Below are 27,981 nucleotides of genomic sequence, written 5' to 3'. Positions count from 1 at the left end.
GGTCCATTTCCTCCCGTACCTTATATCTTCTCTGTCATTGTAGTCTTTTCGGCTTGTTAATTACAGACAGACGTGCAGAAGCTACTAGGAAAATGGAGGGTGGACATAAAAATCTGCGGTCGCTGACCCCCGAACTCCTCGTGCTGCTGTTCGTGCCATGCTTGCTGGTTAGTGCACACGAGACGGCGAACGCTAAGAAAGAGCAGGAATGCTACAATTACGCTGGAGGACATGTGTATCCGGGGGAAGCCTTCAGAGTCCCCGTGTCGGATCACTCGCTGCACCTGAGTAAAGCAAAAAGTGGGTATTGTGCGGTCATCCATGACCTCTGAGTTTTGCTTTAATTAATGAAATGTAATTATGTTCTCGGGGTTGTTTTACTTTGTGTCTGGTGGAGACAGACGTATGGAGAACACAAACATCCGCCACAGGCCCACATAACGTAGATATTATTTTTAATAGTAAATGCAATTAGTGGATACCTAAAAGTAATACGTTTATGGTGTTAAAACAGATACCTAATTTGCTGTCATGTAACCTCCAGGATCACTTTTCAAACTCGGATCGCTTTGCATTTCCAATCCCTTCATCTTGCACTGTGTACATAATAACTGATGCACTCCCGTGTTTTGGATGAGCTAACGTGTTAGCAATGGGAAGGTGTTTTTTATTTACATGATATATCATTATCAAACCCGCTTCTGTTAAAGGTTAAGTTTAATACTTATTCTATGTTGCTTTGTTTTTGGGAGTAAAAGGGCTTTGCGATTACAGGGCTACACGTATAAAACACTATTTTATAGATTGCACGAGCTATTCATGTGTATTTTTTGCATTAAATTTTAATTGAAATGCACGATTAAAAAAAAAAAAGGTGTGTGGTTCATCATTAAAATTCTCCGCTTAGGACACGTCACTTGCAGAAAAGGCGGCGTCAGGTCTTCGCTGCTGCAGCTCTGAGCGCAAATTTGTTTAAAGCGGCAGTCCGCTTTAGGTAATACACCGTGTGCAACCGGAACTGGGTCCTTCTCGACGAACAACATTGGTTCCGCGTGCGCGGTTTTCTGCTGCTGAAGTGCGAAGGCGTGAAAGAGGGAGACAGTTTTCATCGAGCGCGTATTTGTCACCGATATCTCAAGCAGCTTCTGTGTATATACGCTTCATTGAATATATGTCGGAGTAACATTAGAATGTTTACAGCTTACACTGACGTTTAAATATTTAGATGTTTTATGCATACAAGCAGCGAACTTATTTCGATGTGTTGAAATTAAAATGTAGATACGTGCTGCATGAGCACTCTTTTCGACGGGTGTTTTAAATTGGTAGCAGCCTTGCGTACATACGCAAAAAGTCCATCACTGGTTATATCAAACCACCTTCACCGCGCAATGAACAGTATACTCTTAGATAATAACTGCAATTTTTGGGACGGACATTTATTTTAAACGTGTTGTCCGGGTTCGCCTAGGACATTTCGTAACACAAGAGCGTCCGGTTTAGTGCGTCGGGGATAGGGATATCTGACGCGGACTGTGTAACTAATTGCTTTTCAGCGTATGATATTTGTACTGTGTTGTGTGTTTTTTTTTGTTTCCGTTTTTACGAAGTTTTAACAGCATTGACTGGGCAGTGTGGTGTACAGGTTAAGTCCTCGGACCTAGGACTTCACACCATAAGGTTATGGGTTCGAATCCTGCTACTGACGCTGTGTGATCAAAGCAAAGTTACCTCACCTGAGATTGTATGTCAAATATTGTAAGTTGATTGGATAAAGGCAGTAGGATATAATAATATTAGGTCGCTGGAGAAGCATAGTCTTGAACATGCTGTACACAATTGTCCATATGTGAAGCATTACTGCATTTGATGGATTCCTGCGTTTTAACTGCTTTTTAGTGACTTGGCCTTTGTTTACTGTCATTGCAAAATCCAATATTAGAGGAAAGTGAAATCTTTTGAACTTAATTGGGTACTTGGTAGGAATAATGTGAAATTTGAGTTTACATTATCATTGTTTTAAGTGTACGGTTTTCATTTGTTTACGCCGTTCACTCAAGTATGGTGCTTCAAGTGAATATACATAAGTATGTATCCTCAGTACCATATATATTAGGCTTGGGTAAAAATATTGATTTTCTGAGTAATCATTACTTTTTTGCTTAAACGATTCAATATGGATTCTTAAGATCGATCTTGTGAATCGCTATCCTGCCCAATTACTGTATGTAGATTTTTGCTTATGTTCGCTTTTGGCGTCTGATCAAGTAGATGGCGCTAATGTGCCTGTTAAGGCTTTTTGCGGAAAAGCATTTTACTACTTCGTATTAAATGGTGTGTACTTTTTAACCGAAATCGGCGTCTTTGACACTTAAATCACATGTGTGGACTTCCTATGGATTAAAATGGTGAGTCGGTAAAGAACAACTGGATGAAAGCAAAGCCATATGTAAGCTTTGCAGCTCAGAGGTTAATTAATTAGATAGATACTTTATTAATCCCAAGGTGTCATTTTGCTTGGCTTTTCTCTTAATCCCAAGGGGAAATTCACATACTCCTTTATTTTTTTCACTTTAATTATTGTTAAACCGCAACAAATTTGAGAAATCACTTATCCCGATGGCGCCCAGAAACGTCTCAGTCAACATCCAAACGAGCAGAGCCTAAACAGCCTGCGCTGGAGATGGCGTTTAGCTCCAAGCTTCTGTTAAAGTCTCCTCATGCCCAAAAAAATATCAGAACCTATAGAAGTTTTTATCTGTAAAGATAAGAGACCCTACAATGTGCCTCACCTGGCAAATCATGCTGGTGATTATTGAAATTTTCAGAGCAACCTGTGATACAAAAGTGACTGTGTGCACAAAGCAGCCAACTTGAAATAGCTCCATAACAGTGATGGGTGATACTGCTGATTTTCTTTTCAGTTCGATTAACGGTGATACTGAAGCCAATACCAATACTGATGTAACCAGAGTGTTGTCTTGCAAGAATGGTTAATCTTCTGTAATAACTTAGTATGTGTGGAAATAAAAAGTCACATTTTAAAGACATTGCATTAGTAGTTTATTACATATAGTACTGAATAATTGACTTATGTATTAAAAGAAGTTATTAAACGTTCATTTCTTGCAAATGATCTGTGGAAAAAGAACAAGCATTAGCATTACATTTATCCTCGAAAAATGACATTTTTATTTTTTACTGTAAAATGTGTAAAAACGCTAAAAGTACGCAGTCAGAAGTGTTAAAAGTATAATGATTATAATACCAAGTAGGCATTTCTTTCAGATTCATCAGACTCACTGTCGTTTTCACTGTCCATTTCAATTTCACTGACTGAAGGCAGATTCACTTCATCATCACTGCTGAGAGGCTCCTCCATATGATTGCTTGTATCACTGTCAAGAGCGTGCAACACTTGGAGTGCTGAAAAACATATTTTTACAAGACCCTATAATTACTAGTCACGCTTACAGGTGAGAGGAGAAGACGTGGCTTTACCATTGCCTGGGTAACATTTAGGACTACTGCTTTTAGCATTGTTTTTACAGCCCGAGTGACACTTCGGTCTAATGCCAGAGAATGAGATTTAAAGATAATATCAAGTGATTTTTTTTTCTGAACACAATAAGTATGTTAAGTTTGAAAATGTGTTCTAAGTATGTCGATTCATCAAGCTGTAAATGTCTGTTTTTAGGGAAGAATATATTGCATCAATTATTTTCTATTGAAAGAATTACTACAACCTTACTTCAGATTTCAATACTAATGTTGCCAGGGTACTGCCTGCCTTTATCAACGGCTTCTTTAAGAGCAGACTGCAGCCTGAGTGTCTGCGCACTCTTCTGATCGCCTCTGTTGTAACTCCGCTTGTTCAGCAACGTGACTGACTTTTGTGTGTTTTACTAGGTTTGTGGTGTTGCCACAGTAATGTCCAGTCTTCTGAGATGTATCACATTTTGCTTCATTATTGTTCACTCGGTGGAGTAAAATAACTCCAAACAACACTTCACTATCTTTCTGGCATTGCCTCACATACACAGCTCCACTGCTTTGGCTGGTGGACTGCAGCACTGCCATTGTCAGTGCAGGGTGGTAAAAAACACACAAGAAAAAGCAGATTGTGTTTTACACAATATGACACGTTTAATCATGTTCTAACCAATAAATAATTTCTAAAAAACTTGCATAGTATTGAAAATGTGTAATATCGATACTTTTAATATGAGCATTGATGTTTAAATTAAAAGGTCAGGATTGGAAGCACCAATACTTTAGTATCGATCCGCCCATACCTATTCCATAATAGCGCCGTTATCAGTCACGATGGCTGGTTCTTTTTCTTTTATGTTCCATTAATTCAATGCTACTGCCGACAAGCATTAGCTCTGGATCTTCAATTTAAAATGCTTTTTTTGTCTTAGGAGGAACATTCAGGACACTTTTGAGATTGATAAACGTGACTGCTATGTGTAAGCAACTGAAGATATGTGTAACTTGCAAAATTATAGAAAGACACGAGTCTTCCCACTGTATCTTTTAATTTCGACTAATTCAAGATTATTTTAAGTGTCCAATAAGGAAATTAATTTGGCTAACAGTTTAGTTGAAGGGTGTATACATGAATAGGTTACTGAATAACATTTACTACTGAAGAAGCAATATTTGATTATTTTATAATCTTATTCTCAAGATGATATAGATATTTTGTAAAGTAGTTGCCATTGCATTTTATTAAAATATGTTTGGATTCTGATGTGGCTTTTTTTTTTTTTTTTTTTTTTAAAGAGCAATGATATTTTGCTCCACATGTTCCAAATACTGATGTTAAATAGATAATATCTAATCAAGTATTTCTTCTTAAATGTCATTCCATGCTTATGCACAAGTCATGAAGTCACTATGTAGATCCCCTTCAAATAAAGTGTTACTGAAATTTGTTGCATTATATTAATGTTGTCTTTGCATGGTTAAGTAATTTCTAAAAAAGCCACCACTTCAAATATATCAGTGCACGCTAATTCTGTCAAGCCTGAATCAATATCGAATTGAATCGGCATCAGTGCTGATTCTCTGCCCTAACCTTATATGTTACACCGGTGTATTAACATGAGGTGCATGGAGCACAGAGAAGTAACTTCAAGTATCACAACACCATTTCTGTTGCTTCCCCATTAGAAATTTAAGCACCGAGATGAGAGCTGGTTTAAATCTTCCTTGAGCTTTGCTGAATTTTCTCTTCCCATTTCAGAACATGCTCCTGACTTTTTTTTTTTTCTTTTTTCCTGTCCAGGACACTGCCCCCCTTCTTCAGTCATCTGTCCACTCTTTTATATAGTGGTGTTATTCACTTTGTCCATCAGTAACTTCTGCTGCATTATTCATTTATGTGGAGCATGCTCTACGTGCAGCACAGAGCATGTAAGTTACTGCAACATTAATTAATACTAGCAAAATACCCTCGCTTTGTAGCAGTGAAGTACTGCTTTTAAATTTTAAATAATAAACTGAGGGAAAATGTACCAATAATTATTTGTTAAGTAAGGATCTCTTTGTATACCACGTTGTCAGTTCGCCCCTCCGGTTGTAATATGACCAAGCTGTGCGCTGAGCTTACTCTTGAGCATGCAACGTATAGTTGGCCATGTGAAAAGCAATCTTGCCTCAAATCAATGCCAACCTTTTGTAGGGCCTGTCCCTGAGACTTATTAATTGTCATTGCGAAGCAGAGCCTTACTGGAAATTGGAGGCGTTTGAATTGAAATGGGAGATCAGAGGGTATAACGGGGATGCGAGGAATAAAAACTCCCCTGAGCCACCGCCAGTAAAAATAGTTGCCTCAATTAGGTTCTTTTGCAGTCACGTGACCTGAAGTCTCGTGCCATTATAAAGTTTCGGTGGCTGTAAGTTTCTCAGTAACATTATTGGTGCCCCAACCTTCAAAATTAGATTATGCTCAGGAGTGCCTGGAGGATTCAGAGTGTGGACCGAGGTGCAGGCTATGGACGTATATATGTACGTAAGTAGGATTCAGTTAGCGTTGGGAACCCACGTACCAAATTTCTTGAAGATGGGCCCATTTAGTAACAAAGACCATTGGAAAGTTCAATATGGCAGCCGGCAGTGGTGTCATACCACCGAAATAAGTACGTACATCGTTTTTGGTTAGCGCTGGGAAGCCGCCTACCAAATTTCGTGAAGATGGAGCCATAAATAAGAAAGTTTAACATGGAGGACGTTGTCGACCGTTATGACCGTTACGTGTAGAATTTCGAAATGAAACCAGCTTAACTTTTGTAAGCTGTAAGGAATGAGCCTGCCAAATTTCAGCCTTCTACCTACACGGGAAGTTGGAGAGTTAATGATGAGTGAGTCAGTGAGGGCTTTGCCTTTTATTAGTATAGATGTATATGTATATATATGTTTGTGTGTGTACACATATATATATATAATATAGATATAGATATATATAGATAGAGATATATATACTGTATATAGCTGTACCCGGCCACGCGTTGCTGTGGCTCAGTCTGGTTACATAGAAAAGAAAGAAAAGAGAAAGCGCACGTTTCTAATATGCTTAATTTCACAATGCGTGTGGGTATAGAATATTTTTTGTTGTTCCGTTGTCTGTGCAGAATGTTAGACTGAATAATATTGTTAAGTTCGTAGACGTCTTTGTTTTTGGCCGCAAGAATAGCTCGTTCACTCAGCCAATCGTGATTCTTATAATTGGTTTGAATATTGGGAAATATTTTTTTCAACCAATTCTTTTGACGTCACTAAATTGCAGAAGTTATGAGGCAGTGAAATTCGTGCTGAGGTCAGATCAACCGGCACGTTTCCGTTCCCAATTTCCAGATTTCTCCAACCCGTTATTGACAGTTTGCATTATTTGATCGTACATGCCTTTTTGCTGAAGCATTAGCTTAGGAATATTTGATTGCACATATGACAAAAGATCACCCGTGTTGTAATTTTGTTCACGACGCAATTCTACATCGAACGAAGCAGCAGCAGATCGATTTGGTGATGGCATTCCCAATTGATTGAGAACTTTGTTCGCGATTTCTAAGCTAAATCTTCAATCATTATCAACGCTTAGTTGTAGATTTCTGCTGTGAAATCCATGTTTATATTTGAATTTTACTTGCGTATTCGACGGAAAATATCTTCAGCCATGTGCGATTTATATTTCACCCATAACTGTGTTGGAGATGAAGGAGAGCAGGCGGTCAATATGATTGCAAACAATGCACGAATTTGATTTGGATGTGACGTGTTGCACGCGTCATTAAAGTATACATCCCAGTGTCGGTCGTTCTCCAATAAATTCAGAGCTTGACATGTACTTCGGAAAGTGGCATGTGTAACGCCGTTGACAATTCTCAGTTGCTGGAAAGACGTTGGACCGGGCACATTTACCAACAGCATGTGAACAAAGAAGCATTCATCTTGATTGGGATGCACGGTGTACAGTCTGCCTATCGTAGTTTCTTTGAATATGGCAGGTTGTCCGTTGACTCGCTCTCCTCTTTTGCGTTTTTCAAATGATTTTCTACTCGCATTCCATGTGTAATACGTAGGCACTTCCGAATACAGCACTGTTTTTGCAAACGCGTCATTTTGACATAACGTAAAGAAAGCAGTTAACGTTGTAGCCAGTGGATTCAGGGCTATTTGTTGCACATTTGCAGCTGTGAAATAAACGCGTTGTCCATTTTCTAGATGTACTGCTAAGTGAACAACATCTGGACTTCGTTCATGTATGGGAAATGAAAGAATTCGCCATACAGCTTCATTACTGCTTATGTATCTTCCAGCCTAATACTGTGCAATTTCATCGATATGTATGACCACATTCCTATCAATTCTTTCTGGTTGCACGCCAAAAACTGCCATGTTGCTGCCTTTATTCACGTACTTACAAATGTATTTGATCGAAACATTGAAATAGAATCGTAAAATATTTAGTATGCCGTGTGTTGCCTTTACATCCAACAGATGGCGCTGTGTTTTCAAAAAAAGCATGTTTTTACCTGTCACAGGTGCGACATCTATATAATATGTATATAAAAACATGCGTGTATTCGAATGCAACGTTGTGTCAAAATTTCAAAGCAATCGGTGAAGAACTTTCAGAGATTTAAGGTTTTGAACAAACGAACATTTACATTTTTATTTATATAGATGTATATATATGTATATATATATATAGTTTTGGTAGCCAAGCGCTTTTTTTCCAACCTAGAAGACGTCTCTTGAGATCCATTTAATCGCCTCGTTGATTGCATGTCCTCCAAGGTAGTTTCAATACCCATTTCCTGCACCGAGTCATCTCCCCTTTTATGAGTGACTGTGTTAGTGGCCGTACTTTGTACATGTCTTTGAACGCACTGAATACTTGTAACTGGTGTCGCCCATCGGCTACTTTCGACAGGGAATGGAAGCAATTGTCGAGTAACAAAAATTATTTGTAAGTGATTTCGCATTGAAGAAATAGTAAAAACTTTATCACTTGGGTCAATACCTAAAGAAATACACACAGCAAATGCAATTGAGAATACACCAGAATCTGTATGATTTAATTGTTGCTGTGAGTCTTCTTAAACTATGGGAGGTTTGTAAGGAAACAAAGCATGAAGGAAACGAAGCTGTTCTTCGGTGAGGTTGAATTTTTTATCAGCGTTTAAACTGTCATAGACATGAATTACAGCACCATCATAATAGGTACACACCCAGTGAGTCACTCGTTCAGTAACTGCAGAAGGTAATATTTGGATATGTTTTGCATTTTGTGGAATGGGCATTATAGGTATGTCAGGAGTCCACATTAGCAAAACCTTTTGAGGTTGGAAAATTGTATGCGCAGCTAAAATTTCGTTGAATTTGCTCATGTGTTCTGTTGATAAATAATCATTATTTACCAACTCATTCATTGCAAAATCTGACAGTGGTAAGATCACTCCTTCCATAACACTAAACACAAACACTAAGTAGACACACTAAAAAATGGCAACACCGCCGGGAAGAACACTAAATGAGATAAAGTAAAAGTCTACTAAACTTCTTTATTATAACTGCTTTATTGTAGCAGGTGAGGGGACGCTGGCGCATGCTTCTTGTTGCCACTTCTCCCTGTTAACAACACTTCTTGCAAAATTCACCTTAATTCTGCACTTTCTTACGCTTGTTTTATTTCGTTTATTATTATTTATTATTAAACACTAAAGTACAAAAACGAAGTAGAAAGTAACACTAAACCGCAACGCCGCCGGGAACCGCGTCTACTAAACACTAAGAAACACTAAAGGAAAAAATACTATTCAGTAAGTACCGCGTCTACTAAACAGTAAATCAGTAAAGGAGAAAGGACTTACCGCGTCAGCTACGGAGCTCAGCTTGGAGCGAAATGAAGTGAATGAAATGAGGTGAATGGGAGGGGAGATGATCACGTGACTCCCCCACCTGCCTTAACTCTCCATCCCTCCACAAACATAGTCTCTCGGATCCCAACTCTCCTTTCGTACACCGCATCTACTAAACACTTAGAAACACTAAAGGAAAAAATACTATTCAGTAAGCACCGCGTCTACTAAACAGTAAAGGAGAAAGGACTAAACACTATGGAAAAAGAACGGCAAGACCGCGTCAGCTGCGGAGCTCAGCTCGGAGCAAAATGAAGTGAATGAAATGAGGTGAATGGGAGGGGAGATGATCACGTGACTCCAACACCCGCCTTAACTCTCCGTCCCTCAAACACACAAACACAGCCACACGGATCCCGACTCTCCTTTATAGATATAGATTGACAAATAAAAATGTATCAAATGCAAAACACACATCTGCTAATTTTCTTTTTTTCTTTAATGTTCCCAAATTTTAGTGAAATCCCTCAAGGCATTTTTGCGATTTTGGTGTGTTTAGTTTTTTTTATTGAGGCGGTTACCCCTAAATATTGCTACTTGTGAATGTCCTTTCTTAGTGAATACCTACAGCCCTAGATGTACTATTCTTCCAAATGTTGGCTTTTAAACCAAACAAGAAATAGTGTTTTGTTGATAATTGAATGAGTGAGTTAACTTTGCATTATTTATATATAAATTAAGAGACTTCCTTTACAACATGCTGATGTGTAGGATAAAACTAGCTTATTTTACAAGCAACACCAGAGCGATGTTGACCTCAACATCAGTGATCCATTACTGAGCTTTGTAATCCTAGAAGACATAAAATGTAAAGTACTGTAGTGACCCTGGGTCCAAACTCACAGGTGGCGCAGTGGTAGTGCTGCTGCTTTGCAGTAAGGAGACTGTGGAAGATTGTGGGTTCGCTTCCCGGTTCCACCCAGTGTGGATAGCGCTTTGAGTACTGAGAAAAGCACTATATAAATGTAATGAATTATTATTATTATTATTAAACTACCTGACACACTCTTCAGGAAGCAGCATGCTATTGAAGGGTGCAGAGATACCAGACGGTGTGAATGGCATGAATTAGGGTGTAGATATACACTTGGGAGAAAGCGCTTTATTCCATGTTATGCTGCTGCTAAGGACTATCGACCTGTATGCATGGCTACCAGCAACTCTTGGGCATGGACCCATTTTCTTGGGTCAGCTTATGGAACAGGGTGAGCAGAGTAAGGCGGAGCTGGCTGGTACCTGTGTGTGCCATCTGAGGGGAGAAAGCTGACATGAAGGCTAACTTCTACAAAAACAGACTAAGAAAAAGTAAACATTTGAAGACAACGGACAGGAGCTGAAACATACTTTATTTAAAAAAAAAATAAAATAAAAATGAATAGGGGAAATTTTTTTTTAGGAAAATGTATTTAATAATTCAAAAGTAGTACCAGTTTATGAAGGTTGCAGTTGGCTGCATATAAGCAGCATTTCGGCTGAATTTTATTTTTTCAGAAGTATATGCAAGAGAATAATTTCAACATTAAATAAGAAATATCAAATTATATTTCATATAAAAAGTGTTTACATTTAAGAGAGTCATTCTTTCTGTCCAATTATAATGAAATAAGGTATGATTTTGTTTTATATTATTTCATTTATGGAAGCAGACGTTTTTATTGCCATTGTTTTCTGCAGTTTAAGCTGATTACATTACCAGTGTCCATTAAGAATTTGGAACTGATGCCATCTCTGTTAATTCTGCATTGTTTTTATTAGTTTGCATGACTGAGTTGCTCCTACATAATTATTTAGCTTGGAGTTTTAAAATTATCACTCATCATAGTATTTTCTAAATGCGTTTGTTCCTATATCTAGTATCATGACAAATACACTATTGGCAATTAAGCCTTGTATGTGTAAGTGTATGTATATGTGTGTGCGCATCTATATAATATAGTATGTGTTTGTACATATATGTGTTTGTATATGAGTATAAAATAATATAAGCAACAGATCATTTTCAGATAGATGGATGTTTCGTCACCCATATATATGCTGTTGATCTGAGTTTAAACTTTGTAGGAAAAATAATGTTGTACATCTTTGAATACAATTTCATTACATAATGCCTCAATAATATACTTTCTCTTTTCTGTCCACAGTTTCAAAACCTGCTCCAAATTGGGAAGGAACAGCTGTCATTAATGGAGAATTTAAAGAGCTAAAACTTTCAGATTACAAAGGAAAATACCTTGTTTTCTTTTTCTACCCTCTTGACTTGTGAGTATTCTGTTCCAAAGTTTGGATAAACCTGTGAGTAGAAAGTGGAAAGATGATAATACTTCAAAATGTGTTGGAAATCTGTCTTTATTAGAGGTTAGGTCCCCATGCAGAGCCATATCACACTCGGATATTTTGTATTTCTTAATAATATAATTTTGGTGTTTTTATTTTTTTAAATCATTGCATGAATTGCAATTTGAAAGTATACAGAAACTAATACAATTAGGAATATGAAAAGCGTTTGCCCAAAAAGCAACCATTTTACATTGGAGACTGGAATTTTGGCCAATAAATGAGGGTGAGTGTCAGGCCTTCAATTCAAAAGCACAATCCCACATGAACAGGATTCCCTGTTTGTGCACTACTTTCATTATCCAGGGGTATTTATTTAACAATATTTTAATATTAAATATTTGTTGTTTTGAACATTATGAGAATTGAACCAAGGTTATTATAGTTAGCGAAAACTAAAATCAAAACTGAAACTATTATTAAAAAACATTTTTGTAAACTGAAATAAAATAATTAACAAAACTGAAATGAAAAACTAAATAAAACTATTAAAGTAGCTGGAAAGACTAACTGAAATAAAATAATAATTTACTAAACATAATGTTTTCATTTTTTAATGAATATTCTTGCTGTTAGTTTTTAACCCTTATAACTTTTAATTCTAAACTGAAAGTCCACCACAAGCCACCCGCATATATTCATCCGGTGAATGGCAGCTGGTGATGGCAGGCTGCTGTTCACACAACGTTGGCGGTGACGGTGAACTGAATACAAGCGCGTAAAGCCTGTGGAATAGAAAGCGATTTACGTGCCGCCTGTAATTCAAACACCTGAAATCAGAATGTGTTGGTCAACAAAAACTTTACGGTATGGACAGAAAAATCACGAGTGTGTAACGTTTCAGTTTATTTCTCAGGTGCCTGCTTTTTGTTGACAGTAATTCACCTACCACTTCACACATGATGTATAGAGAAAGTATACTAATCATGAAAAAAATTTGACAGCGACATTTTGATAAATCTTGACGTTGCTAACCAATCACTTTTGCTTTAAAATCGTCATTTAACAACGAAGCGATACAAACATTGTAAAATTCCCGAGTTGGCAATGTCTCCACTGAACTACAGGTAGGTAGGTGAAGAGAGTCTGCCAAGTGATGAAAAGCTAAACTTGCTAATTTTGTTTTTGTATTTATTCTATATTTATTAGTTTTTAGTTCATATTCACAGCTCAAAATACCCGATATTGTGAGAGTAATCCAGTAGCAGAATTAGGTTTTAAAATATCTGTCCCCATTTTTTCAATGTTTCTCTATCTCTATCAAAACAGATAGTTTAAATATCTTTTTTGTTCTTAACATCAGCCATATCATACATATTGCATACCAGTGATTTTTCCTGCCTTGCATCCAGACCTGCTTGGGTAGGCACCAGGTTCCTGCGATCCTGCTCTGGATAAACAGGTTTAGATAATGTATATATTGTTCTTAATCTCAGAAGCTGTCTCTGTCATTTTGTGCCTGTCCGTACTCCTATTACCTGCTCTTGCTCTGCTCATTATGGGTTTACTGTTTTTATGCATGGGCTATTCAAGGCTCACTGCCTCTAACCTTCATACTACATGCTTGCTTTTCTTTGTTTCCCTCAACACAGCAAGGTGGGGTCTGCTCACTAAGAGCCCTTTTCTTCCTTAGCCCCCGTGATTTTCATGGTCACACCTGTCAGAACACAGTAGAATCTCTTTTCTTATTTTTTTATATCTTTTCAGGCCTGCGGGTGCAAACTTCTGTCTATAAATCGTATGTGCCTGAGACGGAATAAGAGATCAATATGGGTGGCAGAAAAATTTGATGTTTGAGATTTTTGAATGCAATATTGGAGGCATTCAGTATAAGCACATTGTCGTTGGCGCAAGATATGTTGTGTGCTGTAGACATTTAGAGTAAAAAGCCCTCACACCTTAAAATTCACCTAGTGCCAACAGTAAGCGCAGATGTCTTCAGCACAAATGACATAGAAAATATTTAAAAAATTATAAAATTGTGTAAAATTGTTCATATTCAGTACCTGGTTTTGATTATGCTTGTTTTTATCAGACAAAAACAAAACCAAATAGTAAATTGTGTTGTGTAGTGTAGTAAGCTTCCACTAACATTAAACTTTTTATATCCAAACCTGTTAAATGTACAGTTCTGTCTCATTGTGACACAAAACTAAACTTCATAGTAGCCCTTTAACCATACTATAATTACTAAAACTGAAACTAATATATATATAAAAATAAAATAGAAATGTCTTTGTAAAATAAAAACTAAATTAAAACTAAAAATACACGATGAAGGAAAACTATAACTAAACTGAATTTGTAAGTAAGGTCAGAAAAAAATATAGAAATAAAAATTAATATATAAAGGCAAAACTATAATAATAACCTTGCATTGAACTGAATGACTTGACATGTAGATTATGTGATTTTTACATGGTCATTTTTAATACTATTTGCTATTGTCTAGTGTTAGTCATCATAGGTTCCCATTCTATCAGAAACTTTGTTATTTCCAGTCTCCGTGTAAATATTAGATTAACAATTTATCTTGGCCATCACTACAACTATATGGGGTAAGTAAAATATACAATCCTGGCAGGATCTAATCAATAACATTTTAGAATAAGCTTTTAAAGCACTGAGGAAGCAGATTCTCTCCCTATTCTTTTTTTTTTTTTTCTTTTTCTTCTCCATTTATCTATATTCACTTATTCATTTATCTATTTGCTTATTTTTACTAGGTTTAAGTTTTATTCCGCTGCCCATGCTCTCTTTCTCAGGGGTGGGGGTTGATTTGTTTTCAGTCCTATTATTGTAAAATTGATCTATTTGTATGGAATGTTGTGTGATTTCAATAAAATCAATAAAAAATGTAATAAAAAAATATACAATTGTGTATTTTTGGGTAGAATATTCATTTAATCAGAAATCTACCTATATCGTCATTTTGTTTAATATAAAAAATGGCAACACTAAAAAGATCCATAATACTAAGTCTAAAAACCTGAAAGTTCTTGTCCTGTTGGAGAAATGTTAATGCAACAGAGTTCAGTCTTTCTGTAGTAAAACCCTTAACTTGAAGTATCAAAATTTAAAATTAAATATCAAGAGACCACAAAAAATTAACTTCACCTACAGCCTGAATTGTAAACCAGGTATACAATTACATAAATACAATAGCATTAATTCCATCACATTGCATAAAACATGCAAAATTTGTAAATAAAGTGTTGTTAGCCAAAAATGTGTCTGACTTTTTCAAGGTGAAATTAGCTTTTTTTTCCTTAATGTAAATACACACTCATGTAATACTTGAGCTCCATAACATTTAAATTTGCCATGATTAAAATAAACTGTTCCCTCCCTTATGTATAACTGAAATTTGTGCTGTGTCATGATTCGTTTCAAACATTTAGTTTGCATGTCCTGTACGTAAAAGTTGCCATTCTTTCCTTCCTTGTAATCATGTGATTCTATTTTTTGTCTGTGCTTGATACCATCATAAGCACATGGCTGTCCGTAGGCCATCACCTACCATGCTTCCCACCCAAATTCATAAACCTGGACATTACACAACACAGAAATGTATTTCATAAGCACCGCTTATCTCATCAAGTGGCGGCCCATCTCCCAAATTAAACATTCAGCTGTGTTAAATGTGATATTAACATGATGGAAAACTGAACTGTAACTTCTCTTGGAGTTTTAAATTGCACCTCCCATCTCTTGTGGGCTGAAGTTGGATAACATTGTTAGGATGTAGTGTAACATGACAAAACACATTGAGAAGAAATATAAACAAATGGAATATTAAATCCTTGAAGTGAAGCAATGATAATTTTATAAAATTGTGTGTTGTTTGTTAATAACTTTTTTTTTTTTTTTTTTTCCTTGCAGTACTTTTGTCTGCCCTACAGAGATCATCGCCTTTAGTGACAGAGTCCATGAGTTCCATGCCATTAATGCGGAGGTGGTGGCTTGCTCCGTAGATTCCCAGTTCACACATTTAGCTTGGTAAGGAACTAGCTATAGGAATGTTATGGGAAAGAAAAACAGAAATTATGATAATAACATGTGTGTACATTACAAAATAGTGTAATGCAGCAGAGCCTGGGTGCATTTGCAGTGTTTTAAGGTATAGTTTGCACAGTAACTAAACTTTTTAAATTTAATTTTATATCCATTCTCTGAACCCATTAAGTCCAATTTGAGGTTGCAGAAGGCCTATGCCTATCCAGCAGCACTGAGTAAATGGCATTCCATATTTATTTATAAAACTATTTATTATCAGGCGTGGAGTGTTAGGACTGCTGCCTCGCATTAAGGTGACCAGGGTTCACGTCCTGGGTCCTCCATGTGTGGAGTTTGAATGTTCTCCTTGTGGGTTTCTGCCCACAGTCCAAAGACATGCGGGATTGGCGATACTAAATTGGCCTTAAGAGTGAGTGTGTGTGTGTGTGTGTGTGTGTGTGTGTGTGTGTGTGTGTGTGTGTGTGTGTGTATTCGCTCTACGATGGACTGGTGCCCTGTCCAGGTTTTGTTCCTGCCTTGCACCCTAACCAAGCTGGGATAGGTTTCAGTTCTCCCTGCAACCCTGTTCTGGACGACTAAGTGTGTTAGAAAATGACTGAGGAGGTTTTAAAATTATCAGGTAGAACTACAAACATTTAGCTGTATATTAAAAGATATCTGGATTCTTTAAAACCCAAAAAGTCTTAATTTTTACTTTTTATGGAATTTGTATTATTTTTGAATAAACATATATATGCTTGGGAAAGAAGACACAATCATATTTACAGTATTTGGATGAAAATGTTACCTGGTACCTCATCTAAATTAAACCTGTTAACATTAACAACCAAAAAGAAAAAAAAAAAACCAAAACAACTTGCAGCTATGTTTGGAATCTTATTAGGTTTTGGGAAATTTGATCAGAAACTTGCCTATTTTTATAAGCATCTGTTATGGTAAAGGTGCTATATGATTAAAATGTGTTGTTATTATTCAGAGAAATGTGTTCAAAGTATTTAAGTTTGCAATAACACTCACAAACTACAATGTTTTATAATTAAGGATGCAATTAGTTTTCAATGTTTCTTTAGTGTCGTTTATTTCAGAATTGATGTTGAGCATAATGAACAGACATAAATAGGATTTTTTTTTTGTTTTTACAGTGACATTCCATTAAAATGTTAATCTTAGTCATTGTATTAGATTTTCTTAGAGAAGTACTTTTTAAATACAACATTAATCTAATTAGCCATAAAGAGCAAAAAAGTGTGGTGTTATTTAAATTAATCTATTCTCCTGGATAATCTGGTTTCTTCCCATATGCCAAAGATCTGCAGCTCAAGATAACTACTGATTCTGTATTGACCCTGAATGAGTTTGGGTGTATAGAGTTGTGTGCACTATGACAACAGACTGGTGCTGTGGCCAAAGTTGTTTCCTTTCTTGCACCCAGTGCTGCCCCTACCACAGCCTAAAAGTGGATTAAGTGGTTTTAATAATGATTCCGTGTATATATTCAAGTATTGCATAATGATAACATTATGTTAAGTAATTATGTAGTTCATAAATAGTTTTTTGTTCACACTATACATGATGAATCACTCTTAAAATGAACAGAACAACAGACAGAACACACAAGTTTGCCAAGTAAAACTGTGAAATTAAGGAAAGGATTTGTGCGATGTTCACCCTGCTTCCATCACTGTTGAAAATGAGTTGTATTTACAGGCTTTGTTATAAGGTGATGCAGTCTCACTGGACACTTTATTACCTTAGTACCTGTTTTACTGTTTGTTAATGCAAATATCTAATCAGCCAACCACATAGCAGTAACTCCATGCATTTAGGCATATAGACATTGTCAAGATGACCTGCTGAAGTTCAAACCAAGCATCAGAACGGGGAAAAAAGGAGATTGAAGTGACTTTGAACGTGACATGGTTGTTGGTGCCAGGCAGGTTGGTCTGAGTATTTCAGAAACTGCTGATCTACTGGGATTTTCACACACAACCATCTCTAGGGGTTACACAGAATGGTCTGAAAAAGGGAAAATATCCAGTGAGCGGCACTTCTCTGGGTGAAACTGCCTTCTTGATGCCAGAGGTCAGACGAGAATGGCCAGACTGGTTTGAGCCGATAGAAAGGCAACAGTAATTCAAATAATCACTTGTTACAACAGAGGTACGCAGAAGAGCATCTCTGAACGCACAACATGTCGAACCTTGAAGCAGATGGGCTACGGCAGTGGAGACCACTCCGGGTGCCACTCTTATCAGCTAAGAACCGGCAAGTGAGTCTACCATTCACACCGGCTTACCAAAATTGGTCAATGTAAGTTTCAAAAAACGTTGCCTGGTCTGATGAGTCTTGATTTCTGCTATGCCATTTGGATGGAAGGGTCAGAATTTTGCGTCAACAACATGAAAGCATGGATCCATCCTGTCTTGTATGAACAGTTCATGTTGTTGTTGGTGGTATAATGCTGTGAGGAATATTTTCTAGGCGCAATTTGGGCCCCTTAGTACCAACTGAGCATCATTTAAATGCTACCTGAGTATTGTTGCTGACCATGTCTATCCCTTTATGACCGCATTGTACCCATCTACAGCCAACAAATGTGCAGCAACTACGTGATGATATCATGTCTGTATGGACCAAAATCCCTCAGGAATGTTTCCAGCACCTTGCTGAATCTATGCCACAAAGAATTGCAGTAGTTCTGAAGGCAAAAGAGGGTCCATCCCGGTTCTGGCAGGGTGTACCTAATAAAGTGGCAAGTGAGTGTATGTGTACAAGCAAACAAGGAGCAAAATGAATATTTTTTTTAAACAATAAACATGTACACAAATGTACAAAAATCTGAGAGAGTAAAAAAATGTGCATTTTGAATGCACTTAAAGAGAGCACAGCACCATGTTTGACTGCATACCCTTTAAGACATTCATACTTGTGCAGTTGTACAGTACTTTTTTCATTTTTATTTCTATGTATACTGTATATTTTAACTGTTGCCTCAATAATTAATCAAAACATCAAAAATTAATATTAAATTAAGTTCTTGCAAGCTTAGGGATGTTTTAATTTGTCATCAGCCACTCTGACTAAACAGAGTTTTCTTATTAATATATATATGTATACGTAGTCTTTTGCAGAGTGCCTTCAGAAAATTTATTTAAAAGAAATCCATGACAGTCTGGTTTATGCATCACTTTCTGCACTAATGGTAATTTTAATAAAAGTTTGGTGTTTATTAATATGAATGTCGACAGACCTATATCTCAGTTATTTGTATAATCTGAATTCAGATGTTGAAAATCTTGTATTACATCACTTGTCCCTTAAGGAGCTAAATGCACCAGTATAGACACCACCTTCCACCCACCAAACGTGTGTCATAAATGTTCACAACTGTACCACAGCACTAGAAACATTCTATCATAGACATCAAAAGTGTGCAAACCTCAGACAATTAAAAATACAAAGAACATAAAAAGTGGCTTTATGTCTCACCTGCTTTTGACAAATACTAAACTTGTAATGTGATGGCATTAATTAGTTATGCCAGAAGTTCCATTCTTGGGAAGTTTCCCACCTTATGCCACTCTGCATTATCCTTCTGTAGAAGCCAAGAGATGCGCCTCCTCATCAGTGCCAATGTTTAAAGAGCCGGCGTTGTTCAAATATTGCTCTGGTATATTTAGAGCCACAAAAAGACACTCCATACTGTTCCACCAGCATGCTTTGTCGACTCGTGGCAGGATGGGCCAGGTGTCCATATGGATTTCTCTCAGTAGGAAGTAAACATTTATTGGTTATTTTTCACATTTTTCCAGTGTTTATGTTCTTTGTTTCACTGCAGTTATACATTTCTCTCTTTTTGAGATAATAAGGTATTGTGCTTTCTGATAGGGCTCTTTTAGTAACCTTATTTTACGTGACTTTCTGTTAAATTAATCTGTTTTCTAATGCTATACAACTTCCATTGGATACTTTCATTTTCAGTCTGCTTCCAGCTACAGGGCTGACATTACTTGGAAATTTTTCTTAAATCTTTTGCACATTCAAGGCCACTTTAGTTTTATGTGTTCACCCTCTGCATTTCAGATAATTGTACTTAATGAGAAAGTGTACCCAATAATGTAACAACTTGATGTGTATGTGAACTTCTTAATATTTTCAGATTTACGTGCATGTTTAATTTTCACAGTTATAAAAGGGGATGTACTCGGTTCCCATGCACAAATAATGAGTTGTCCTTCAACCTTTCTAATCATAAAGAACCGGAGAACACTGTCTGAGATGAGTAGGTAACAGATCCATTACGATATCTTTTACACTTTGCAGACCACATATGGTGTTCAGTACTATACTTTGATCTTTTCTGGTCACATATTGCTGACGAACTAGGGTATATTTAAATGTTTTTTTTCCGTTTATTCTACAAAGTACTATACATATTCTAAAGTCATAACAAAGTGACATTTTCTCTGGTAAAGTTAAAGATGTTTAGTGACTTCACAGGAGTGTATATTGTAAAATCTTTAAACTAGTGAGTAACTATTTTTTGTTTCCTTATATAAAGGATAAATACACCTCGGAAGCAAGGTGGGCTTGGAACTCTAAAGATCCCACTTCTTTCAGATCTCACACACCAGATTGCAAAAGATTATGGGGTATACTTAGAGGATCAAGGTCATACTCTCAGGTAATTGCTTCTACTACAGAAAGGTAGTATTCATATTTTTAAGTATGTGTACTCTTACTGAAATAATTTTATCTTTGATGTTCGTTTCATTTTTTTAAATGAATGATTGGGTATAACACTAATGATCAAGTTCTCTCATGAAATTAATAAGACTAATACTAGTAATAACCTGTAATAATTTATACAACAAAATTCTTGCATGTCAGCCCTTCCACCCCAAGAAGCATTCTGGGAAATTCTCATCTGTGAGATCTGTCAGTGCATTGGTTACAGTTGTTCTGATGGTTTCAGTCCCGTCTCATTAATTTCATGACAGACCTTGTATGTCATTGTAGTACAAGAGATAAGGGAAAAAGATTTGTGTTTCATGTTGTTTTGTATTGTTTTCCAGGGGCTTGTTTATTATAGACAACAAGGGAGTTCTAAGGCAGATCACAATGAATGACCTCCCAGTAGGGCGTTCTGTAGATGAAACACTACGATTGGTGCAAGCATTCCAGTATACAGATAAACATGGAGAAGGTAAACGCTACTAAAATTATTCTATGCAGTTTTAAGCCAAAATAGAATATAATCATTTTAGAGAGTCATAAATAATTGTATTTTAATTCTGACAATGACAAAGTGTAAAACAAACTGAGATGCACTACAGTTTTCACTACAGTGGAGAATAAGCAAAGAACATTAAGTATTTCAGTAAAGTAATAAACAAATAAATGTGTTTATGTGATTAGAATTCAAAAAATGTCATAAGATGCATGTCTCTTTTAAACTGCTTTGACTCTGTAATTGTAATTATTTTTTTTTGCTAGTGTGTCCTGCTGGATGGAAACCTGGAAGTGATACGGTAAGCAAATAAAATATGTTACTTTGTTAAAAATTACAATCGCATTACTTCATTTTACAGCCCATAGTTGGCTAATATGGTAACACTGCAAAGGTAAAAAAAAATGCTTGTATGAAAAGCTGTGTAATGAATCTGCAAAACTGAGCAGAGACTTTCTGTGAGTTAAGAAATATGTAGAAGAAAGGGGTTTTGAGTTTCTTCTTCTCGTGTTTACTTGTTTGTTATGTTGAGAGCTGTGGTGGTATCAAGCTGAACAGGGCAGGTCTAAACTCATCACAGCATACACCGGGGTAATTCTAATTTGCTGTCCAGAGTGAGCCTTTCTTGAGTCGCCCCCCAGTGCATCGTGCTGCATACAAGTACGGTGGACAGCGCTTGGAGGGCATTCTCTGTAGATACCCAAGTTTACAGCAGAACCTCAGATCTTCTTGCCTTAGGAAGACAGAATCCTGCAGCTCTGTAATAGGAACATCATGTGGCTACTTATACCTACGGTCTCAATCTTTTGGTCACTCCACAAGGCTTGTGACAACAGGCATGGATAGAAACCGAGACAGACTGATAAAATGTCCAAGAGCCTTGTCTTCCACTTTACCACCACTTTCTAGTAAAACATTGCTAAGCTTTGATTCATTAAAATTAATTGTGTGTTTTATTATCTGTACACCATAATTTGTGAGGGGTACCATGAAGGATTTCATTTGGGACAACTGTTGTCCCTTCGCCTGCCAGGTGTGATTCTGTGTTTCCTGTGATAAAACCATGGCCTCAGATTTTAAAGGTGCTGATTTCCGTCTCCATCATGTCACACTCAACTTTAACTTGCTCCATTGCATGCTGGAATTAACAACAGGTGGATGATGTACACAATGCTGTGCCATTTGCACATATCAAAGATTCAACCTCCGCATTTCTAGACGAGATAATCTCCAAGGCTTACCTGGATCCTAAAGTTGTGTCAATTTACAATCAGAAATGTAAAGGAAGGCGAACTGGCATTGTTGGCATAAATCTGCAGCCACAGTAAACACATTCAAATTAGTGGCAATAATGTAAGAACACCTTAAATGCACAGAATAAATGACACCCAGCAGCAGTCCTCAGAACTGAACTGCTACCACAACACTGAGATATCTGTGACAGATCAAAGAATCCACACCCAGAATGTAATCTGTATTGCTCCTCCTGAGTCCACGTCACTATTCTGGAAAATTGTCATAGGTAAGCCAAATATGAGTGACCCTTATGCGTCTGAGCATAACGTCTAGTTAATTTTTCTGAAAATTAGGACCTTCACACCCATCTACCAAACAGGGAATTAAGGCTTTGCTTTAATTTATTGTGGAAGTATCCTATAACACTCTAATATTATTTCATTGTCTTTGGTGTTTATAACCTGAATTAATTTACCCCAACTACTGTGGCGACCTAATTCACAGAAATGAGCCCCCAACTCACCAGCTGTTTCTGGCACTGCTCTAACAAAAGCCAGGATAATCAATTATTGGCTGATGTGCAAGTTTTCTCTGGCACCAAACATTCTGTAAGTGTTTTTTAGTTATTTTAAAATTGTGCAGAACCTGTACGTAAATGTCAGGCATTTAAAAAAAAAAAAATAAATAAATTGGTCACGTGAAGAGAGCTTGAAGTCAGCAGGTACTAAATTCATGCTAACCCTTACAACATCGCCTGGTTAAATTTGTGTTTGAAATCAGTAAATGTTCCGTAAATTTTCTGTTCAGAATTAAGCTTAGTAACCTTCTTACATTTCCCCAAATTAACGAACAATAAAAAAATGTAAATATCCCATAATATATACGGCATCTAAAAGCATTTTACCTTCCCATGTCCTTCCTTTTGAACATTGCCATGTCCTTTGGGTCAGTTTTGACCCAGCATTAGAATTTTTGAAAGTTTTCAACATAAAATAGGCCATTCTGCCATGAGAGCTTTCTAACCCTATCCACTTAATTATCCAAATCAACATCAAGTCTAAATTTGAAGGTCCCTAAAGTCCTACTCTCTCCCACAATACTTGGTAAATTATTGTATGCGTCCAGGTTCTCTGTGTAGAACATTATATACTTTTGTAGATTTTACTCTCCATTTAAGGTAGTTTGTGTGTTTACAACCCATAAAAATATCCTTAGTGTCACTTGTTCTGAGACCTAGGATCGTCCGTACTACAGGTTAAGATGGTCAACCAGTATAAAAGAGGTTTGAGGTGACGTTCAGGGCATCTAAAACGCTGTGTTAAAATTAAGTACAAAAAGACCTCTAAGGTATGCCATTGAGTCAGCATTTGAAAACACCATAAGGCTTAACAAGGCATGAGAGAGAATTCTTAACGAAATTCCTTGCATGTTTACGGTTTTGTTTCTCAAGTCATTTTCATACAATGTACATCAAGCTAATTAAATAACAAGTCCGCGTTTGGCACTTCAGTTGTAAAGTCAGTGCCTAGAAGTAGGGCAAGCAGAAGAGCTCTCCTTAAAAAGCAAAGGGCAGAAATGGCTTAAAAGCAGCACTTCAAACAAAACATGCGGTGAATCCAGTGGACACCGACCTGAAGCTCTAAAAGGACCGCTTTCTGAACTACCGTTTTACAAAATTAAGCTGCGTATTTGGCTGTGTTTTTGTGCACAGAAGGAACAAACAGACGTTGTCATTTCAGTTCTCTTGCCAGTGCGATGTTATCAACGGTTTCAATTTACTTTTTGTTGTTTCTTTCAATCGAATGACTCTTTGTCCAGGGCTGTTTCCTCCCTGTGCTCAGTGCTGCCTGGACAGGCTCTAATCCCTCACACCCTGGCTTGGTTTAAGCAGGTTTGAGAAGAATGAAGTCTACAGGAAAAAAAGGGACTCCAAAAAAAAAAAAAAAAAAAAAAGCAACAGCCTTTAGACTGCAGGCATTCAGTTTTATTGCTGATTTGTTGGAGTGTAACATCTGCTTCATTTTGGCAGTGTTACGGTCTACGTGACGGTGTGCTTGAGGGCACACTGCTAGCGTCTGGCAGCATTGGTTAGCACTGTGAAAGGGTATCATTAAGCAGTGTGTGTGTTACATTATTAAAACACCACTAACATTATGGTTGAAAGCTGCTGTAATATGACTTGTAAATTTAATTGATTTTTATTACATATTTATGCATATCATTTTTATAAATTAAAAGGAGGAGCCGCACATTTCTCTTTGCTTCTAAACCTTCTGATCTGGTAGAGGATCTTCACAATCCTTTTAATAGCCTCTGGTGTTCTGTGTACCCTAAAGTGGCTGACATTATCAAAATGATTGGGAAGTCAATGTTGTCTATTGTTTTTTTGTTTCTTTTCCATGAACATTAATACAAATGTAAGGTAACTGGCCTGTAAATTTCCAAGGACAGTCTTTAATGTCCTTCAGGCTGCAGTCGTTATGCGGTATCTACAATGATCAGGTAACGTGCCTGAAGTAGGAAACAAGTGCAAGCAGAAGGATCAAAGCGACTTTTACAAAGGAATAATTGTGTTCGCTAGATGACTGGGTCAGAGCACTTCCCAAAAATGGCAGGTCTTGTGGGGTGTTCTCTGTATGCAGTGATTAGTGCCTACCAAAAGGATGGACATCCGGCTGAACCTGTGACAGGGTTGTGGGCACCCAAGGCTCATTGATGTACATGGGGAGCAAAGGTTAGCCTGTCCTGTCCAATTTCACAGAAGAGCTACTTCAGCACAAATTTCTTAAAAATGTAATGCTGGCCATGAGAGAGAGGTGTCAGAGCTCACAGTGCATTGTGACTTGCTGTGTATGGGACTATGTAGCCACAGACCAGTCAGAGCGCCCATGCTGAGAGCGCCTATGATCAGCACATGAGTGTCAGAACTGGACCATGGAACAACTTAAGATGGTGGCCTGTTCTGGTGAATCACGTTTTCTGCTGGGTGTGTGTGCACGTTGTTTATGTAGTGAAGAGATGGCAGCAGGATGCAGTATGGGAAGACAGCAAGCCTATTGAGGTAGTGTGATCCCATGGGCAATGTGCTGGGAAATCTTGGATCGTGACATTCATGTGGAAGTTACTTTGACACGTTCCAGCTACCTGAAGATTGTTGCAGACCACGGACACATGGAAACAGTATTTCATGATGGCAGTGGCATCTTTCAGCAGGGTAATGCACTCTGTCCAACTGCAAAAACTGTTGAGGAACATGACAAAGAGTTCAAGGTGTGGATTTGGCCTCCAAATTCCCCAGCTCTCAGTCTTGATTGAGCATCTGTAAGAGATGCTGGAAAAAACAAGTCCAATTCATGGAGACCCCACCCTACAACTTGCAGCACTTAAAGGATCCGCTGCTAATGCCAAGTACCACAGGGCACCTTCAGAGGTCTTGTGGATTCTGTGCCTCACCAGGTCAGAGCTGTTTGGGTAACAAGAGGCAGACCTACACAATGTTTGGCAGGTGGTTTTAATGTTGTGACAGATCAGTTTATCTGCTCCACAAGGTTTATTCTTACCTGGGCAAAGCTGGCAGCACTGTGAGGACTATGTTTTTTGATATCGTCAGTGCCTTCAATTCCATCTAGCCATGTCTGTTAAAGGGGTAAACTCTGAGACATGCAGGCGGGTGTCCTGGATAGTGGACTATCTGTCAGGCAGACTGCACTTTGTGAGACTCGAGGACTGAGCTTCTGATATGGATGTGAGCAACACTGGAGCACCACAAGGAACAGCCCTGTCTCCTTTTCTCTTCACCTCAAGACTATGAATATTAACACCTGTTCATGTCACTTGTAGAATTTCTCAGACTTTTTTGCAATAATAAGGTGTATTGATAAAAGGGGGATGACACAGAGGAGAGGAGTCAGGCAGAAAACGTTGTTAGTTGGTGCAGACAGAATTGTCTTCAACTTAGCATCCGCAAAACCAAGGAAGTGATTATTGACTTTCACTTCACCAAAGAGTCTGTAAGTCCGGTCACTATTCAAGGAGTGGATGTAAAGGTGGTCCACTCCTACAAGTACTTGGTGGTCCACATTAATGACGAGTTGGATTGGTCTCAGAATACAGAAAAACAATTCAAGAAAGGGCAGAGCAGGCTCACTTTATCTTAAGAGATTGTGTTCCTTTAATGCGAGTAGTGACCTCCTTCACATCTTCTATAACGCTGTGATGTTCAGTGTGATTTTTTTTTCTATGCTGTGGTGTGCTGGGCTGGTAACATCATTTCAAGAGAGGCCCACCAAATAAGTCAATTAAAAAGGCAGGCTCAGTTACGGGATGCATTCTGGACCACCAGAGGTTGTAGCAAACGTGACTGAAAGCCATTATGAACCACAGTACACCTTCATGATGGCTCACTGTGGCTGCTCTCTTATCTTCAGCCATGGTGAGTTTTCTTCTTTTTGAAATTCTTAAGTGAATTTTTGATTGGTGGTGGGGGGGATGTTGTAGTTGCTTGTTGTGCTTCTAGAACTTCTGTAAAGCTAAATTTTCTCCTTGGGACAAATAAACTCCTGTCTGTCCAGCCATCCAGCGTGTTTAGACTGCCACAACATGGACATAAAAGTAAACAAGTGTAACATTATTGGAATATTCCATTCAAAAATGCTATATTTACTTTTACTCCATGTACTTTTATTGATGGTTGACAAACCTTTTTAGTCACGTTTTCATGCAGAATGGACAGAAAAAAATGATACAGTAGGTATCGCGTGTTGAGCATACAACTGGATAACTGATGTTTAGCGTATGTGACATGGGTAACGTGAGATCTTTTCTCCTTGGACGATTTTGACATTGTTTGCCGTTGTACAGCACTGGTCACTGTTAGGTTTTCTTATATCATACTCTTTTAAATCTCCGTTCTGCATGAAAACATGAAATTAAAAAGTTTTATTTGGCTCTCACTATAAACTACATGGGGTGAGTAACATTTAACTCATCTCTCACTTCTGGGTGGAGTATTCCATTAAAGTGCACAGCGGTGCCGTCGCCTAATCAACTGTGTATTTCTAATAGCTTTGCAGTGGGTCACAGTGCCCTCTAGAGGGTCTGCCAGTTTCTACAGTCCCTCAGCTCTGTGATAAGACCGCATACGGAGAGTAATGCACGAAGGGACAGATTCCCACACTGGCATATGCTGTACTAAAAAAAAAAAAAAAGTAACAACTCAATTCCTTCTATCCATTCATTTTCTGTTCCTTCTTTTCTTTGACAGATAATACCGGATCCTTCTGGAAAACTGAAGTATTTTGATAAACTTAACTAAATCACTACAGTCAAATGTATTGAAGACTATATTTTCCTTTTGTAATTCAGCTGTCAGAATTCAAAATAAAGAAATTTTCCATACAACATTTGAATCTTTTATTTTGGTGTAGAACGCATTCACCTGAGGGCTGCTTGTCATGCGGCCTTTTGCATTTCAAGGTTGAATTCAAATTCATATTTCAAGATGAGTGGCACATTGCTGTGAAGAGGCAGTTTTATGTAGTGTGGTATTTTTGATAGCATGTCCTGGTTTATTGCTAATCTTCAAAATAATTGAGTTAATTATTCAAGAATGAATTATTCCAGCTCCCTGTTGGTGTAACACTTCAGGCAGTAAATAAGTTAATTGCAGGCACCTGTTTGTTCATTTCCAGCTTTCCATTTTTAACAGAGAATCATGGTGGCTTTGTGCTTAATGCT

General features: G+C 37.5%; 1 protein-coding gene across 1 annotated transcript; it reads left to right on the top strand.

The window, feature by feature from the left end:
• Positions 1–27,645, top strand: prdx4 (peroxiredoxin 4). The gene is made up of 7 exons (XM_028799434.2): positions 1–300; positions 11,570–11,687; positions 15,645–15,761; positions 20,341–20,463; positions 20,855–20,985; positions 21,276–21,310; positions 27,509–27,645. Exons 1-7 carry the CDS (start codon positions 93–95, stop codon positions 27,557–27,559), a joined length of 783 nt encoding a protein of 260 aa, XP_028655267.1. The 5' UTR covers positions 1–92; the 3' UTR covers positions 27,560–27,645.
• The last annotated feature ends 336 nt before the right edge of the window (positions 27,646–27,981 follow it).

This window comes from Erpetoichthys calabaricus, chromosome 4 (genome assembly GCF_900747795.2).
Source record: "Erpetoichthys calabaricus chromosome 4, fErpCal1.3, whole genome shotgun sequence".
Lineage (NCBI taxonomy): Eukaryota > Metazoa > Chordata > Cladistia > Polypteriformes > Polypteridae > Erpetoichthys > Erpetoichthys calabaricus.
The sequence above is the reverse complement of the archived record's forward strand: the minus strand, read 5'-3'. Positions and strand labels throughout refer to the sequence as shown.